This window comes from Heterodontus francisci, chromosome 26, assembly GCF_036365525.1.
Source record: "Heterodontus francisci isolate sHetFra1 chromosome 26, sHetFra1.hap1, whole genome shotgun sequence".
Taxonomy (NCBI): Eukaryota; Metazoa; Chordata; class Chondrichthyes; order Heterodontiformes; family Heterodontidae; genus Heterodontus; species Heterodontus francisci.
Genome location: NC_090396.1, coordinates 37,967,914 through 37,986,209, shown reverse-complemented (window position 1 = coordinate 37,986,209; position 18,296 = coordinate 37,967,914). Strand labels below are relative to the sequence as shown.

General features: G+C 42.2%; 1 protein-coding gene across 10 annotated transcripts in view; it reads right to left on the bottom strand.

Moving 5' to 3' along the window:
* arhgap44a (Rho GTPase activating protein 44a) overlaps nucleotides 1–18,296 on the bottom strand; it is a 479,646-nt gene that overhangs the window by 151,162 nt on the left and 310,188 nt on the right. For 8 of the 10 annotated variants that reach the window (XM_068058026.1, XM_068058032.1, XM_068058028.1 and 5 more), the window contains 2 exons: nucleotides 15,156–15,336; nucleotides 467–688 (listed from right to left, as the gene is read on the bottom strand). In XM_068058026.1, the coding sequence (XP_067914127.1) occupies nucleotides 467–688; nucleotides 15,156–15,336 (403 nt within the window). The remainder of the gene's footprint in view (nucleotides 1–466; nucleotides 689–15,155; nucleotides 15,337–18,296) is intronic. The other 2 variants (XM_068058030.1, XM_068058034.1) reach the window with 1 other exon arrangement.

Genomic DNA, 18,296 nt, shown 5'->3' with positions numbered 1-18,296 from the left:
ATCCCGCTCCCATCTACGCTACTTTCTGTGCCACCTAACCTAGTGTCATCAGCAAACTTGGATAGAAGACTCTCTAATTCCTTCATTGAACATTATGATCCTATAGGGTTTTTTGTGATCCTCAAAGCAGTGCAGTATTTTCATACTACTGCCCTTAACAACAGTCACCATTTATGTGATGCCATAATTTTACCTACTGCCCAAACAAATGCGACTGTACATTATGCCTTCATAATGCACAACATTAGGTTCAATAGGTAGGAAGCTTTTCAGATCACAATGTATTAACTAATCTGTGTAATTATATTGATGCAAAACGCACATGGTTTCCTGATTCAGCTCGCTCCATATTCCATGTGCTAGAAGCTCAGCTAACAGTCAAACAGAACGCCAAGAGTGCGAGGGGAGGAAAGGAAAGCTCCAGAAGCTCGCTGACACAGACACAGCAGCTGCGACACACTCTTACCTTGCTTGTTCGGCCCCAGGTAGTGGGCCGCTAGGAGGAGGAGTGGGGGAGGGAGAAGAGGAATTTTCTATAGACTGCTCGGGGATTGGCGACTGACACGAAGCGGCAAGTTCGGCGGGCGGAGGAGGGGGCTGCGTGCCAGGCGGGGTGGAGGATGTTTTTCGGACTACGGAGGAGCCTCTGCGGGCCACCCAGGATGTGTCCATCACCCTCACACCCATGCTACAGGAACACAGAGACACCATCAACACTTTGAAGAAAAGCATGCTAGGCTTCAAAAAAATTAGCTTCAGCGGTAGATACGGAAGAGAATTCTTTTCAAAATACATTTAATTACAGTTAAGAAAAGGACAGATTTAACAGTAGTTATATGTACTCCTGAGTACAACATGATAATCTAGCATACCCACAATAAATAATATCGAATTGACAAAGTTTGCAGAAAATATCCGTTCAAAGTCTGACCATCAGAACTTTTGTTGCCGTACATGACTATTGAAAATTGTTTCTATGCTTTGAAGAAAGTGATATTGATCTTTGCGATATAATAGCAACTGCTAAATCAGTTTATACTAGTGTAGGGGTTGCACCTTTGTAGGCATGTTTCATGTCCTGTAAATGTCGGGCTGGTACCTGCACATTAGTATGACATTCTAACAATGAATTTGTAAATTGGGGGAATGCCCCACACAATGATGGCATATGACTTAAATAACAGACTTTAACCATTGACCTTATGAAGTTTTACTAATTTCGTTTGTACGGCAAAATATTATTACCAGCAAATCAAAATCTTGAGATAAGATGGTTTACCTTTCCTGAAAAAGAACTTATAGAATTTGTAAAATTACTATACATAAGATACACGCACATTCCTAGCGGATCTTCCCAAAATGCTGCTCAGAGAAAAACAGAGGAAACTCTGCTTTGTAAGGTCAGGAGCATCATACCATTTTGCACACAGCTCTGTTGCTAAAGTGTATCCCTTTAAGGTTGCAAGGTGTAATTGTTATGCATTTTTGAAATCCCTGATGTGCTGATTGTTTTTTTGCAGATCCTCAGATGATTTACAGATCAAGCTGGCACTCCTTTTGTTTAAAACTTACTAAAGTCAATTAAAGGCTATAGGTATTCTGACTTCCAGGTCAATAAGGTATTTTCTGTTGTTGAGGAAGTTTCTGTGTTGTGGATGATTGTCTATTTTTCTTTTCAGGCCAATCAGAATATAATTTAATGATTATTAAGTGAGCTGTGTAGCTTGCAAAATGTTTGTACATTTAATTGACTGGCTTATTTTCTCTTTGTTTTAAATGGATTGCTTTGCATCTGTAGCATCTGGAGTGCAGTGGACAAAATGCCTGCTAGGCACACCCATATACATATACAAGCCCATACACACACACACCCATACACATGTGTATACACACACACACTGAGGAAATAGCATCTACTTAAATAGAACAAACCATTTCATGCCAATGGCAGTACAAGTGTGTGCTATAGTTCAGTAGTGCTGTCTGTTACATTTTAAATTTCAATGTTGTCTAGTGCTGTGTGTTAAGCTAGAACTTAAGTCCAGTGAGATTTCAGTGCAAGTGAATTAAAAAGTACCTTAACTTTATAAAAGGCGAAATTATGAAATAACTCTCAATGTATACACAACCACAATAATACCTCCAGTGCAGCTAGTGACAATTTCTAAATCTTTCTCCCAGAGGGTTTACTTACCATTATTAAAAGAAAATGTTACCTTTGGAAGCCAATGTCCATGGAGATGTCACTTTCTGGCATTCAGAGTTTAGTGTAAGAAGTGATTAATTATAAGACCACATCAAATAGCCAAAGTTACTATATGCAAAATTAGTCATTCTAATCATACATTGCAAAGATATAACTCTTGAATGCGACTATATTTACTAACACAATGTGAACAATAGAAAGACATAATTCAGTGTCTGCAGTTATTGACTCTTGTGGTCCTTATGTACTGACTCAGATGTTTAGAGGACACCATTCAGCGACTTAACCTCAATTATGGCTGACTGCCATTGCTAACATTATCATCCTCCAACACAAATAAATGAATGCACTGGGATTGTGGCCATTTGTATCCCCCCATTCTGTTTTGTACGTTATTTCAGAAGAGTCCATCAATGTTTGAGATAGATTGTCGGCAAACTCCTTCAAATAGTCATATTCTGATAAGCCCATAGCTAACCAGTATTCTATGTGAAAGAAGTGTCACTAGCTGTACTTCTTAAAAATGGAACCGTTAAAGAACTATGGCCATCTTCCATATATTGTTCACTGAAAGCTTTTGTTCAAATAGTAAATGCTGATGATGTCATCAAAGGAAACAGCTGCTCGAACAAGTTAGTGTGCTGGGCACTGAAACATTCATGGGTTAATGATTATATTATGAAATTAATTCAGCTACCTAATAGGGTTGGACACAGTGGACTCAATTTTAACTTTCTGACCTTGCAGCGGGGGAGGTTGGCAGCGCGTCAGAAACCCGGAGGTTTCAGCAGCGTGGTGGTGAGTGGCTTTTCAACTCAGTCACAGCATTTGTGCCTGCCTTCCGGGTTTTCCAACCAATTAGAGCGGGTGGGCAACCCCAGGCAATCTGTTTCAGCTTCACTATTTAATGGGGCCTGTGAGTGTCAAGAATGGAAGCATTGTCAACGTGTCAAAAAGGAGTCTGCAACCTGACAGATGGAGTGATAATATGGAAAGGCAGCACCACACATTTCAGATGTGTCCCTGGACATCATGCTGCAGGCTGCAAGGGACAGTAGGGAGATTCCTTTCCTTGCAGACAGGAGGAAGAAACTTGTCGCAGAGAACAAGCAGATGTGGCTGGAGGTGGTCAGCAGCAGGAGCGTGATGCCTTGCTCGGATAGTGCTGCATGAGGTTTAATGACCATATTAGGACAGGAACGGGCAAGGCACATTCAAGTATAAACCCCCTCACTCTGCCTTCCCCAGCCTTCTCCTGCACATCACTCCTCAGACCAACAAACCTTGTAGGTGCACCCATCCCTCTCTCTTGAGGCACCTCCTCACATCCCCATCTGGTCAGCCTCCACAAACACTCACATTCATCTTATTGCAACGTCACACCCATCCCACACATTGGCCCTCCACAAATGCTGTCCTTCCATCCTTTTAAAACATTTAACTTTTCACACTCATTAATTTCTTCTTTCTCTCCTTGCAGGAAAAGCAGAGAGCAGCAGGGAGAGGCAGAGAACCAAAGGTGGCCCTCCAGTCATCACTGCCTTAACATGTGTGGGTCTCAGAATGCCTGGCCATTGGAGATGGAGAGATGAGGGGCTCCCAGCTATATGGCGACAGAATTAAACATAACACAGCCATGTGACAGACAACACTCACATATGTTGACTTGATGTCAGCAACCACTGAAATAAGATCATCTGCTCAATAGTAACTTAGAATCCTCTCATTTTGTCAATTCTAATTTGTGTCTTTCATCTTCCACCAGTCCTGCAAGCATCCGTCAGGAGGTGGTGCCAAAGGAGGATGAAAATCCTTCAGAGGAGCTCATTCACTCTGAGGATGCACCATCACACAACTCATGCGCACCTTTCATCGCTCAGATGTGCACACCTCAGTGGGGTCACCAAAGCAGGTAGTTGTGTTGTCACGTGGTGAAGTATATATCACAAGTGAGTAGGAGCAGGTGGTGGAGGTAGGTAGAGAAGTGGAGAATCCTGTTGGAGGGTGCAGGACCCTCCAAGCTCTGCTCAACTGGATGCAGATGCTGAACCTTAGGGGTCATCGATGAAGAGGACTATTCTGGAGCAGCAGCAGAAAATATGTGAGGTTCTCAGTTCTGTCAGCCTTTCCAGAGGCACTGTGCATGATTAGAGAGAGATTTCAGGAGTCCGTCTCTAGCATGGCCATGACGTCTCAGGCATTGGCACTGATGTCTACATCCTGTCAATCCCCTGTCTTCTCGCCTTGTTCAAGCTGGCGAGTTCCAGGAAGCCCAGGAAACCCGTGTGCTCAGAGTTAAAGGCAGAATCCAGGGTAAAACTCCACTTAATTGCTTTTCAACATATGTAAATGTCAGACCTGCCTGTCCCACTTAGATTTCTCATGCACTAAGGAATGCACTGGAGTTAAATGCAGAATTTGGCAGGTTCCTGCTGGCTTTCCAAAACAGCTGGTGTTTTAACCTGTTGCCAGCACAGAAACCCACCCCACCCGGCAGGTTAAAATTCAGCCCAAATAACTCTTTAAAGCTAATTCACCTGAATAGACTATTGCCACCCACATGGAAATATTCTACAGCAAAAGAAAATAACTAAAGAATGTTATTCATAATCCTTAGCGGTGGTCTGAATTTTATACAGGGTACTGCTGTTGGAACTCTTTGTAAGTGAAAGGGGAAATCCAGGACAGTCTATCAGGTAGCATTGCTCTCACAATAAGAGATTGATCTCAGTAACAGATTTCCAAGGTGGGATAATACCAAATTTCCTTATGTTCTGAAACTGCAATGATGGAGCCATTAAAAGTGAGAAAATATTTCACAGTTCAATCTGCCTTTGTTCTTTACTGATTGTACAATGTTGGGAGCAGTGAATTTGTGGGGAAATGATTCAATTTATGCAGCACTGCTCTGAGTATCACTATGTACCAGCACAAGGATAAAGGTGAAAATTGTGGCTGTGGGACATCGTGTAAATCACCATTTCTCTCTTATGAAAGGAAAAGCCAACAAACAAGGGTGGCACAGTGGTTAGCACTGCAGCCTCACAGCTCCAGGGACCCAGGTTTAATTCTGGGTACTGCCTGTGTGGAGTTTGCAAGTTCTCCCTGTGACCGTTTCCTCCCACCGCCAAAGACTTGCAGGTGATAGGTAAATTGGCCATTGTAAATTGCCCCTAGTGTAGGTAGGTGGTAGGGAATATGGGATTACTGTAGGGTTAGTATAAATGGGTGGCTCTTGGTCGGCACAGACTCGGTGGGCCGAAGGGCCTGTTTCAGTGCTGTATCTCTAAATAAAATAAATAAGCTTATTATAAAGAGAATCATAAAAAAGTGTGATTTAAATTATGCTTTTATTTTACAGTTCTTAGAAGACTATAACTGAGCAATGAGCAATGGAATATTTCAAATTTGTACTCAATAACTTCTGTATTTTTCTTTGTACGAGCTTTGGCTATGCACTATTTTTTGTGTGTCATGAGCAGAATCCAGGTGCAGGGTACCAGCTACAGCACACATACCCTTGCGGCACAGTGGCGCAGTGGTTAGCTCAGCTAAGTTTTTTTAATTTCAATACTTACCAGCAGAGCACTTACCATGTGTGTCCGGCCTGACCTGACCCAACTCGACCTGGACTCGGCCCGACCCGACCCGAGCCCGAAAGCCGGACCCTGAAGATGGACCCGACCTGAGCCCGAACGCGACACATGTCGTCGGGTCCCATCGGGTTCGGGTCGGGTAGTAGGCCTCTATCGTCATATATCTTCCTTGTTACTACTTCAAAAAAATTCGATGAAGTTGGTCAAACAAGATCTTCCCTTCACAAATCCTTGCTGACTATCCTTGATTAACCTGTGTCTTTCTAAGTGACAGTTTATCCTGTCTCTCAGAATAGATTCCAATAATTTGTCCACTACTGAGGGTAGACTGACTGGCCTGTAATTATTCGGTCTATCCTTCGCTCCCTTTTTAAACAGAGGTACAACGTTAGCAATTCTCCAATCCTCCAGCAACACACCTGTATCCAGTGAGGACTGGAAAATGATGGTCAGATCCTCAGCTATTTCCTCTCTTGCTTCTTTTAACAGCCTAGGATACATTTCATCTGGGCCTGGTGATTCATCAACTTTCAAGGATGCTAATCCCATTAATACTTCCTCTCTCCCTATGTTTATCACATCTAATACTTCACACTCTTCCTCCATAACTACAATATCTGCATCGTCCCCCTCTTTTGTGAAGACAGATGCAAAGTATTCATTAAGAACCATACCAATATCTTCTGCTCCTACACATAGGTTACCTTATTGGTCTTATCTTCTTACTCTTAATGTATTGATAAAACATCTTTGGGTTCATCATGATTTTGCTTGCCAATATTCTTTCATGCCCTCTCTTTCCTAATTTCTTTTTTGATTTCACCCCTCCACTTTCTATACTCCTCTCGACTTTTTGTAGTATTGAATTCTCAGTGTCGGACATAAGGGCCGGAATTTCACGCCACCCCAATGAGCCGCATGGTGGCAGAAAATGGAGCGGGAGGATTCCAGGAGGCCTTCCTGACCCGCCCCTGCCTCACTTTACGTAGGGCGGGGAGGCGATAAACGGGCCACCCGCCCCAGGCCAATCAAGGCGCTTAAGTTGCCAATTAACAGCCACTTAAGGGTCTTCGCCTGCCTCCACACGGATTTTACCTGGCGGCCTCTCAACGGCCTGGGGGTGGGCCCTGAAAATCGGTCATAGGGTGCCCGATTGAGGGCTGCTCCTGCTTCCCCAACTACCCCCAGGACTCAACACGCACCCCCCCCCCTTGCCCCCAAACAACCACACTTGCCTCACTGGGGCCCGACCGATTACCCTAGGCGAGGCAACCAAAACTCACCTGAAATCCCGGCTCCTTGTCCTCATCTGCCGTCGACTGGGCTGCAGTCCCAGCAGTGGCCACCGCTCCCGATGCGCTGCTGGGACTAAGAGCTGCCAGCCCGCTGATTGGCCTCAAGCGGGTGGAAATCCCGCCTCAGAACAATTAAAGCCTGGGGACCCGTAAAATGCAGGATGGATCCCCAGGGTAGGCGGAAGCGGGTTCGCCACCAACTTTTACGTCGGTGGCCAGCTCCCGTCTACCCAATATAAAATCCAGCCCAAGCTTTCCTTTTTGGCCTTATCTCACCCGATAGGCTCCTTGACATCCATGGGGTTCTAGATTTGGCCCCTCACCCTTTTTCTTTGTGTGAACATGTTTCCCCTGAACCCCTTGAATCTCCCCTTAGAATGCCTCCCACTGTTCTGACACTGATTTATTTTCAAGTAGCTGTTTCTAGTCCACTTTCGTTAATTCACTCCTCCGTTTAGTAAAATTGGCCTTGCCCCAATTGAGAACTCTAACTCCTGTTCTATCTCTGTCCTTTTCCATAATTATGTTAAAACTGACTGAATTATGATCACTACCACCAAAATGCTCTCCCGCTGCTAGTCCTTCCACCTGCCCATCTTCATTTCCTAAAACTAAGTCTAAAACTGCGTCCTCTCTTGTTGAACTTGCTACATACTGGGCAAAAAAGTTCTTCTGAATGCACCTCAAGAATTCTGCTCCCTCAATTCCTTTCACACTAAAACTATCCCAGTTAATATTGGGGTAATTAAAATCCCCTACTATTACTGCCCTATTGTTCTTGCACTTCTCAGAGATTTTCCTACATATCTGCTCTTCTATCTCCCTCTGACTGTTTGGGGGTCTAAAGTGCACTCCCAGCAGTGTGATTTCCCCTTTTTTGTTCCTTCGCTCAATCCATTTGGCCTCATTTGATGAACCTTCCAACATATCATCCCTCCTCACAGCTGTAATAGTTTCCTTGACAAAATTGCCACTCCGCCTCCTTTCTTATCCCCCTCCCTATCGCGTCTGAAAACCCTGTAACCAGGAACGTTGAGCTACCATTTCTGACCCTCTTTAAGCCATGTTTCTGTAATAGTTATGATATCATACTGCCATGTGTCTATCTGTTCCCTCAGCTCATTTGCTTTATTTGCTATACTCCTTGCATTGAAATAGATACCCTTGAGCACTGCCAAACTCTTTTTTTTCTAACCCTCAGTCCTCTGTCTTCCAGACTCATCCATTAATTTTCCGCCCTCCATTTTAATTTTGAATTTTATCCCAGCTGAGTCTAACTTCTGGTCCCCATTACCCTGCCAAACTAGTTAAAACCCTCCCCAACAGCACTAGCAAAACGTACCGCAAGGAACTCAGTCCCAGTTCTGTTCAGGTGCAACCGGTCTGGCCTGTACAAGTCCCATCTCCCCCGGAGCCGGTCCCAATGTCCCAGGAATCTGAAGCCCTCCGTCCTGCACCATCTTTCCAGCCACGCATTCATCTGTATTATCCTTCTATTTCTATACTCACTTGAGCATGGCACTGAGAGTAATCCGGAGATTACTACTTTTGAGGTCCTGATTGCCAATTTCTTACATAGCTCCCTAAATTCTGACTGCAAGACCACATCCCTCTTTCTACCTATGTCGTTGGTTCTGATGTGGACCATGACTGTTGGGTGTTCACCCAACATCCCTTCAGGATGCTCTGCAGCCACTCAGACATCCTTGACCCTGGCACCAGGGAGGCAACACACCATCTTGGATTCACGTCTGCGGCCACAGAAACGCCTGTCTGTTCCCCTGACTATTGATTCACCTATCATTATGGCTCTTCCAGTCTTCCCTGTACCCCACTGTGCAGCTGAGCCACCTGTGGTGCCATGGACTTGGCTCTGGCTGCACTCCCTAGGTGAAGCATCACTTTCCTCAGTATTCAGAAATCAATACCTGTTGAAGAGTGAGATGCACTCAGGGGTCTCCTGCACTATCTGCCTGATTCTTTTTGACAGTCTGGTGGTCATCCAATCCCTCTCTCCCTGCATACTCTTAAGCTGTGGGGTGACCACATCTATAAATGTGCTATCCACATAGCTCTCATCCTCATGAATGCACCGCATTTGATTTGCTAAGTAAAGGACTAATGTACACCAATAAAACTATTAAATGGTTAAGTATATATTTTTATGAAGACATTTTCAGTGATTTTAAATCATGTTACTCACAGGTAACTGAATAAAAATGCTTGTTTTTGGTGATAACCCCATTCTCAACTGTATTCATAAAACTACACTCGTTTACCACTCTTTAATACATCAAGGCATACTTTATAATGGAAAGAAGAAAAATAAACAATTAAGTTCTATTATGCTGCCCAATTCTGCTGGTTCATTGAACATTATGTTTATGATTATGAATATTAATTTTTGAAAAACTTGAACTACAACCGAACTAGAGCAATTTCAAGCACATTGTAATTTCCTGATTGTGCCCAAAGAAGAAATTCTACCCCCAGGACCTACAATTCATCTTAAATGATCTTCATGCTTAAGTGGAGGGAGGAATCAAAATTGAACCCACTACTCTTCCTTACTAATGGGCTATAAGTAAGGCACTGCGTTTTTACTTTTTACTTCTGAAGGAATTTTCTGAGAATTGGATCTTACAAAGACAGGTTTAAATCAGTGGAAAAAGGCAACTTTGGTGAAAACTGGAAAAATAAAACACCTTACCAAAAGTACTACACCATAATTCTTTAACTTAATTGGAATACGTGGCACAAGAGACTCAGGAAATTATAAGCAGGGTTTGTAGTTCAAATCCAGGTAAAATAAATGAGTGGATAAAGGAAAAGTGAGTGAAAATTGAAAAACAATGAATGGCCCAAAAGGAACTAAAGTGGAGTTTTCAGTAAAAGATAAAAATTCAAAGCATTGACAAAAACAACGAGGAAGGGCATCTGCACACCAACACCAATTGTACTGTAACCAACACTGTAAAGTGTTTGGTTTTTGGTTGTCCCTTCTCATTCAAAAAATAGACAGTGTTAAGCATTCTTTTTACAAATGAAAAATCTATAGAAACAACCCAATGACAATTACATTATAAATGGTACGTGTTTGAAGACGACTTATCATCTTGATTTGACCAAAAAGATCTCTGTTCCCTTGTATATTTGCACTCAGTAAATTACTTTGAATTTGAAAACATGGAGAGATTAAACCAACATCAATGTCACAAGTAAGCAAAAAGCCCAATTTGTATGTGATAAGTTGGCTGATCTCAGCTGGGTCACTGTTGGGGTGCTACAATTGAACAGTGTCCCTTGGTTAAGGAGGGGAAATCAGCTGGGGTTCCTGCTCCTGATCTCTATCCAGTGTCCCCTGCTGAAAGTGTATGAGTAGGTGGAACTCCCTGCTCACAGACAACTGTAATTTACTCAAGGTGCAGCATAGATAATAGCTGAATAATCTACAGGAAAAGTTTGCATCGCTATGGGGAAAGAGAGGGGGGAGTAGGTCTAATTGGATAGCTCTTTCAAAGAGCTAGTGCAGGCAGGATGGGCCAACTGCCCCAACACCCTCCTCCCCACTCCCCCCACCCCCTCTGTGTTGGATGATTCTATACAGATTTTACATACTTCAAGACATGCCCAAAGTATTTGCAGGTTAGACAAAGAATTCAATCTTCACTTTTCAGAAGGCAGCTTTCCAAGTTGGTGTTAGTTCCGAGAACCTTATCCATTTCCGTGCAGGTGGGAAAAGTGCAGCTGCGATTTTCAGATATGTTCAGGTAGCAAGTGAGGCTTCCTGTCACTCGGACTGAGAAAATTGCCTCCATCAAACCAACTGTACAATCCAAGTTTAGTTCTCACCACATGATTTAACTCATGCCTTTTTTCTCAGCCCTGACTGCATGAAAGGCTCACATCATTCCTCTCGTCAAGAGGCAGTTGGTGACCAGCATCCAGGCTAATGTGTAATGCTAGTCTTAATTTGCCAACAAGGTGATGCAACAGAACAGCCCTGAACAACTTTGCATGCCAAATATCCTCGCTGGGAAATATAGGATATCATCATTGTCAGGGGCGCTTATTAGGGAATTACATATACGCAGCTTGCACCAGATACAGGAGGCTGGAAGTCTATAGCTGTAGTTTGGAGTAGAATTAGTTAAGAGCTCTCCACCCCTCTAATGTTCAGTATTCCATGTTCATCTATACTGCAATTGATAGTCCAAACAAATACCACATTGGTACCTTCCATTAACACAACGGCAAGGATTATGAAATCCTTGGATGAATCATCTTCCAACTGCTTACTTCACAGTACAGTATGTGCACTACCAGTTTTAGAATATTTACCATTTAATTCCATGTTTTTCAATACTATTTCAATTCTTAAAATACATTTACATTTAAAATCGGGAACTGCCACGTAAAAAAAGTTACAAGTTTTCATATGCGTTTTATGGTAAATTCCTGTGTTTTCTATTTATAAATTGTGTTATCCTCTCTAGGTGACTCTGCATCACCGCACCCACCTCCCACCCCCGCCCCACCATTTTATTATCAATATCCAGTCACGCAGATGCATTGAATACAGTACCTTTGGATTTTCCTAAGGCTGCATTAGCAGAAACAAAACAATACTATTTAGAACATAACATAAAGGGTTAAATGAATCAAAGAGCAGTTATTGCAAAGGTAGCAGATTCCTGTTAAGTAAAACAAGTGCGTTTGACAAAAAAAGTATTGATGTAGCAGGAACTTTTAACAGAAGTTCACACTGAAGTGCCTGTAACACTTTAATCAAGTAGTGAGGGTCAGAAAATTTTGACAGGCTACTTGCTGTACTGTAAACTTCCATTACTGGTTCCTGTGACTGGAAAATTGTTCAGGAAAAATGTACACTGGCAACTCACAACCACAAGGTGATATAATGCTGCAGCAGTCAGATGCTCTGACAGGGAATGCCATGGCCTGATATGGCCTGGGTAAAGAGCAGAATGGCACAAATCTGGAGGCAGGCTGGCCTGTCCACCCTCTTATTCAGAAGTGGCGTGGAGGGACTCTGGAAAGCAACTTATAAAGAGGACACAGAAAATAGAGGAAAGACTTGAACTTATGTCTCACCCTATCATCTCCTCAGAACACACCAATCAATTACCTTAGAAGTGCAGTCACTGTTACTATGTGGAGAACTATGTGTGTAACAAGATTCCATAATCAGCAGCTAATCTACTTCTGGTGGTGGTTGAAGAAAGGAATGTCGGCCAGGATACTAGGAAAACTCCTTGTTATTCTAATAGTGCCATAAGATCAGGCAGACAGGGCTTCAATTTGGCACCACATGTGAAAGATGGCACCTCTAACAGTGCAGTGCTCCCTCAGTACTGCACTGAGGTATCAGCCTAGGTTATGTACTCAAGTTCTGGAGTGGGGCAAGATCCCACAACTGACTCAGATGCAAGGATCTAAGGCAAGGTGGCACTTTAAAATTAAAATATGGTGCACCAAAATATTTTCAGTTAAAATTTCCATTACCCTCAGCATTTTCACATGAACAAAACCATTCTAAAATTTGAAACAAAAACTCCAACACTACAAATTCAAAAACACCTGAAGTATTTGAAAAAGGTTGCTAAATTGTTATTTGGAGCAAATGTACTAAAAATACATTTATAACAGAAGGTAACTTTCCTTTAGATACATTTAATAAGCCTCACAATACCCTCCAGGGCCTGTGTGGAGATATGTAAATATGTAAGGTTGGTGGTAAATTCAGTGTCAGGTTAAAATGTTACAAGGCAGAGTGTGGATTGTAGAACACAGACTCTGGTAAACATTTAACTGGAATGAAAAGATTTACAAAATACTAAAAGCTTATTTTACGCTGTTAATTTTAACGTGCTATATTTGGTGGAAAGTCAAAAAATTGCTTACCGCAGTAGCCATGTTGGACAAGATGCAGAACGTGATCTCATGTAATTTGGGCTGTAAACATGGTAAAATGTGTAGTCTGGGCAAGAGTACTCAACCGACATGAATTTACAGCTAAAAGTATTCAGTTAACAGGAATGGAAACAAAAAGGGACCGCAAAAATGAGGTAGCAACACAACCATAGCATTCCAAAGTGGGCAAAGGGAAAAAGAAAGATAAAGAAAATTAAGGAGAAGCCAGTATGAAATGCCTGGCCAAATCACGTCACAACACAATTGGAAGCCACACCGAATTAACCACATTAGCACATAACACCCTTACTATGCGTGCGCAGTAAGAATTATAAAATACTGAAAACTTGTATAGTAAACACTTACAACTTAAATCATGAGGAAAGAAAATGAGCACATACCAAGAGTATACCATTCTCTTTCACCAATTTTTTTCTTTCCTTCCCGCCTCTGCGGAAGGTACTGCTCTTTTGTGGGACATGATTCCACTGGACAACCTCAAGCACTTTGCCCAAGTGGCCATTATTTATATGTGATCCTTGGTAGGCTATTCAAATGAAGAAGTCATCACAACCAAGCCCAATCAAGTCCATACCAAGTGGCCATACATACACGCATTTCCAGCAGACGTCCACGCGGGGGTAGGAACCTTGGCTGATTTGCCCCTCTCTAACCCAGGAGCACTGGGACCAGTTGCAGTGCCCCTATTGTTGTCCGAACTAGCTCAGCACAGGCCAAGAATTGAACCTGGCAACTTCTTGGCCTGTCCGGCTCAGTGACTTACCAGATAACCCTGCAGAGCCAACTGGGGACCATCTTTAATCCAGGCCACAGGCACAGGTTACAAGCAAACATATCGCTGCTTATGTCTGCTGCTAACAGAACAGTACACTTGCTAAAAGTTAACATTCATATTAATTATTGATGAGCTAACCTCAAGTGAACCAAACTGGACAGATGCAACGTAAGACGGGACATTAAAGTTTTACTCCTAGAAACTGGAAAGTGTACATCCTCCCCTTCCCCCTCTGCAGACCCATGACCTAATTTATCATTAGCTTCTTCAGTTCTGTTCACTGCAAGGTTCACTCACCCCCCTACTAAACATTCATCTCACAAATACATTTTTCCGTTGTAATAAGCATCAGCAAACTGTCTTTTAAATGTACCAAAATATAGCTGGCATTCCAATGGAGAGTTACATCCTTATAAATGCTTTACCCTGCAGGTAAAACACCACAAAAAAACTGTAGACCAAAGAAACACAATGAGAGAGTTATGCCATGCAAAATATCCCAACGTGCAGGTCTTTATTCATTAAAAGTTATTCTGTAGAAGGAATTGGCCAGTGGGGGTTGGGTGGGCATGTGGGGGTGTTGGGATAATTCCATATAACCAGTCAATGAAACTAGTATGACTCTTGGTGGGATAGAGCCCTGACCTGATAAATGCTCTGACAATTCATGAATGACAAAAGAAGAACATGAACCAACATGCTTCCTGCTCACAAGAAAGGTAAAAATGATTTCACATGTACAACCATCAAGTGTCCTGTAACCACAGTATTGATGTCACTTGCATGTCAAACCCTCTCATTCAACTACCCAGAAAACACATAACTGAACACGCACGCACGCACATAATTAACTGGTATGAAGTACACACATTCATAGTCTTGCAGATGCCTGACACAGTGAAACTTGCACTGTCGGTCCTATATCAAAGCCGGAACCTTGTGATACTGATACTTTTAGCACAGGCTGCTGTGCTATACTACATCAATATTAGTACCATTCTGGCAGAGAATTGAAGTTTTATGTGTGTATATATTATATATATGAAAATTATTTCTGCTGAATATTATGCTGACACTGTAGATAAAAAATAATTTTATTCTTACAACTTTGAATTATTTTCTCAATATGTGAAAATTAAAAAGTCACTAACCCTACAATTTAATTGTATTAATCTCAATTCAAATTATTTTTAGAAAGTGTATGTGCATACCCTTCCTGTGTATATCGTTTCACTCCAGTTCTCTTAAGCACCATCAGCGGTTTTATTTTATATGAACCAAAATAGCTTTTAAAAAGTACTAGACAAAGCAGGACAAAAGCCAGTACCTACCCATCCTTTTTATAAAACTCCAGCATCATGTTGTCAGTAGCAACGCTGAGTGGTCGCCTGCCCTGGTCATGCTGCTTGCGGTCAGAGTGATCGATGTCCGGAGATGGCATGGAGCTGTAGTTTGCATTATGGTTGGTGTGCACTGGGCTGCCATAGCTTCCAGTGACATTAAATTCAATATCTGTTTTCAAAAGAAATACAGCTCACAGTATATTACTGCAAGAGTTCAAAATCCGCAAATTTCTTTTTCCCTGGTTCACAGCACCTTTTGTTGCCTCCCTATTTTGATAACGTCTCTATTTCCTCTATAAACTTTCCTCTCTTGTTCGAGCAAAGCTGCAAATATGTTTCCCCAACACACTGTTCCTCTCCCCTATATCCTCACTCTGTTGAAGTCAAGACTCATTCCAAAGCTGTGGAATTCATTACTTCTCAGTCTGTTTCTTAAAATTTTGGGGGTTTTAAGACCCAAGTTTGGGACCACCTAATTGCTACTCCGTGATTAAGAGTCATCATTTTTTTTAAAAATTCATTGTTGGGACGTGGGCCTTGCTGGCAAGGCCAGCATTGTATTTGTTGCTGGTTGCTGTCTTCTTGAATCACTGCAGTCTGATATCAGTTTGATTGATTTGTTAGCCCAAGAGGGAACCACAAGTCATGCATAGGTCAGACCGGGCAGCAAGTAAGGACATTAGTGGACCAAGTGAATTTTTATGGTCACTTTTAGCTTTTTATTTCCAGATGATTTTTAAGCTGAATTTTAATTTTCAAACTGCCAGAGGAGGATTTAAACTTGTGTTCTCTGGATTATTAATGCAGCATTTTGGATTACTAGCCTACTTACTAGTTAGTAACATAACCACTGCACTACTGTACCCTTTAACTTTCTTTAGCCTTACTAGTGCTCTTCATTTTGAACTTTAGTTCAATATATTTGTTTGCCAGTAATAAAAAAAATCAAGCCAGCATATTATTACACAAAGTTGTGAAAGATTTTGTGATTGGAATTTGTGGCTAGTAAGCATATATGTATCAGTTGAACAATATAATATATTGTTGGCCTGCTTGAAGATACCTTTATCATATTTCTTGCAGGTATGTAGTCGCCCAGGGCTTAATACCATGCTGAGGTACATTAGCCTTTCAACTTTTAAATGGTAACTGAATTGTATTCAAATCCTTATCTAGATGAGGATATATAATTACAATATTTTTGGCCTGCTTATCACATCAGGGAATTATTGTGCTGTAGGTTATCAATTGCAATAAGTGTTTAGACCCTGGCCAAGGCTTTCAGACCCCCGTCCTGCTGGTTTTCCAGTAGATCTGGAGTGAATGGGGCCAGGAATGTGTAGAAACATGCATCCTCACTTTTCCTCTGCTTTCTGAAAGATGGACCTTGCAGCTTGAAGAGCCTGCAATGATGAGGGAAATGTGACCTCCACCATGTTTCCCTCCAATTACCCTAATGCGGAGCCCGGTTAGGCCCCAACCAGAATTCAAGAGCTAGTGCAGGGACAAAGGAAATGCTGGTGGCAGTGAGAGGGCCTGTGTTGTGCCTCTCCATGCACAGACCCGAGTAGTGAGTTGGAGATTTTAGATTGAGAACTCTGAGGCTGCCGGCACTTCCATGCAAGGCAGGACTTTGACGCTTACCACTTCCGATTTCCTCTTCGATTCTGGCAGGGGTCCCCGACAGAGGCCGGGAGCCCGCTCCCAGCATTCAAATGGCTTTGGGGCCAGGGGGCAATCCCTTGGTCAGTGGAAGTTCCGCCTCTGCCCAGAGGTCCCCCAGTCAGAAAGACACAGAAATCTGTGTCACCTATAAATTTAACCTACGATGACAAATACAGGAGCAAGTTTCATTAAATGATCCATTGACAAGGATTTAAGTGGAAGCCATCTTGGTGGCCAGGGTTACTCAGACTTGATGTTGGTGACTTTTATTAAACTCTTTGACCAATGTTCTGGCATGTTCACACTACATAGCTTATAAGGATGTTAGGCTCATAATGACGTTAGGCCTTTCCTGCTGCTTGAATATAACCAATCATTCACAATGACTTTTGACTTTCCGTTTTCCCGGAATTTTCAGCCTAGAGAGGATTGAAATTCTTTGTAGACCATACCAAATGAGAATTTGACAATCTGCTGGCGCCAGCTGTTATTTTTCATTTCCTTCCAGAAAAAGCAAAAGGAATACTTCAGGCTGCAGTTTCAAATTTAATGCAGGAATAATCATCACTGATGCTAATTAGTCTGTGAAGAACTCTTTACATTTAATTCTGTGTGTTCATCATTAATTTTAAAAATGAGAGTGCACTGCATCCTGAAGTGAATACCATCATTTTTTTCTGCCTTTCCTGAACTACCTCCATTAAAATTTCCTTCAGGTGATGGGCCAGTGCCTTTCAACAGCTTCTCTGTCAATCAAAGCAATTGAGGTAAACAGCAAAGTGCTGTAACATCACCTGGCAGGCACCAGAGGGAGGTGATGTGAGTAAGGATTGAAGTAGTGCACTTGTCAGTAATTACTGTAGCTGCTATCTGTGTTGCTACCTGCACGCGGTCAACATTTCAAAATCAATCACTAACATTAAAACACGTGGGGCACTTTAGAATCTACTCAACATCGTCAAAAGCAACAGCCTGAAGTATTCTTTAAATATGTTTTTTTGGTGAATTTTTATACTCCAGGGAGGGATTGTCATTACCGGGGAATGGAATATTTGCATTCAGTATGCAGTCTCAGCATACCTAGAAGTAGCATAATTTCAAGGCCCTGGCAATGTCCTTGCCATTATGGTGCATAAAGATAAGCGTACTAACATGGGTGCATTTGTATACATTTCCTCTACTCGCCATTTAAACTGATATGTTAAGCTTTTAATGTGTTGCATAACGATTATAATCGAAGTGCTCAGCATTAGATTCCACACGTATGCCAATGACACCCAAATATACCTCTCTGCTTCCACCATTGATCATGAGGCTATTGCTGCACCCTTCTCCTGCCAGGTCAACATTAATCAAAATATTCTACAGCTAAATTTTGACTCATTCTTTTTAGTTCTCACTGACAGTAGGCTGCCTCCAACCTTGCCTCATCCTCAGGCTAATTCTAGAAGCACAGAAGCTGGG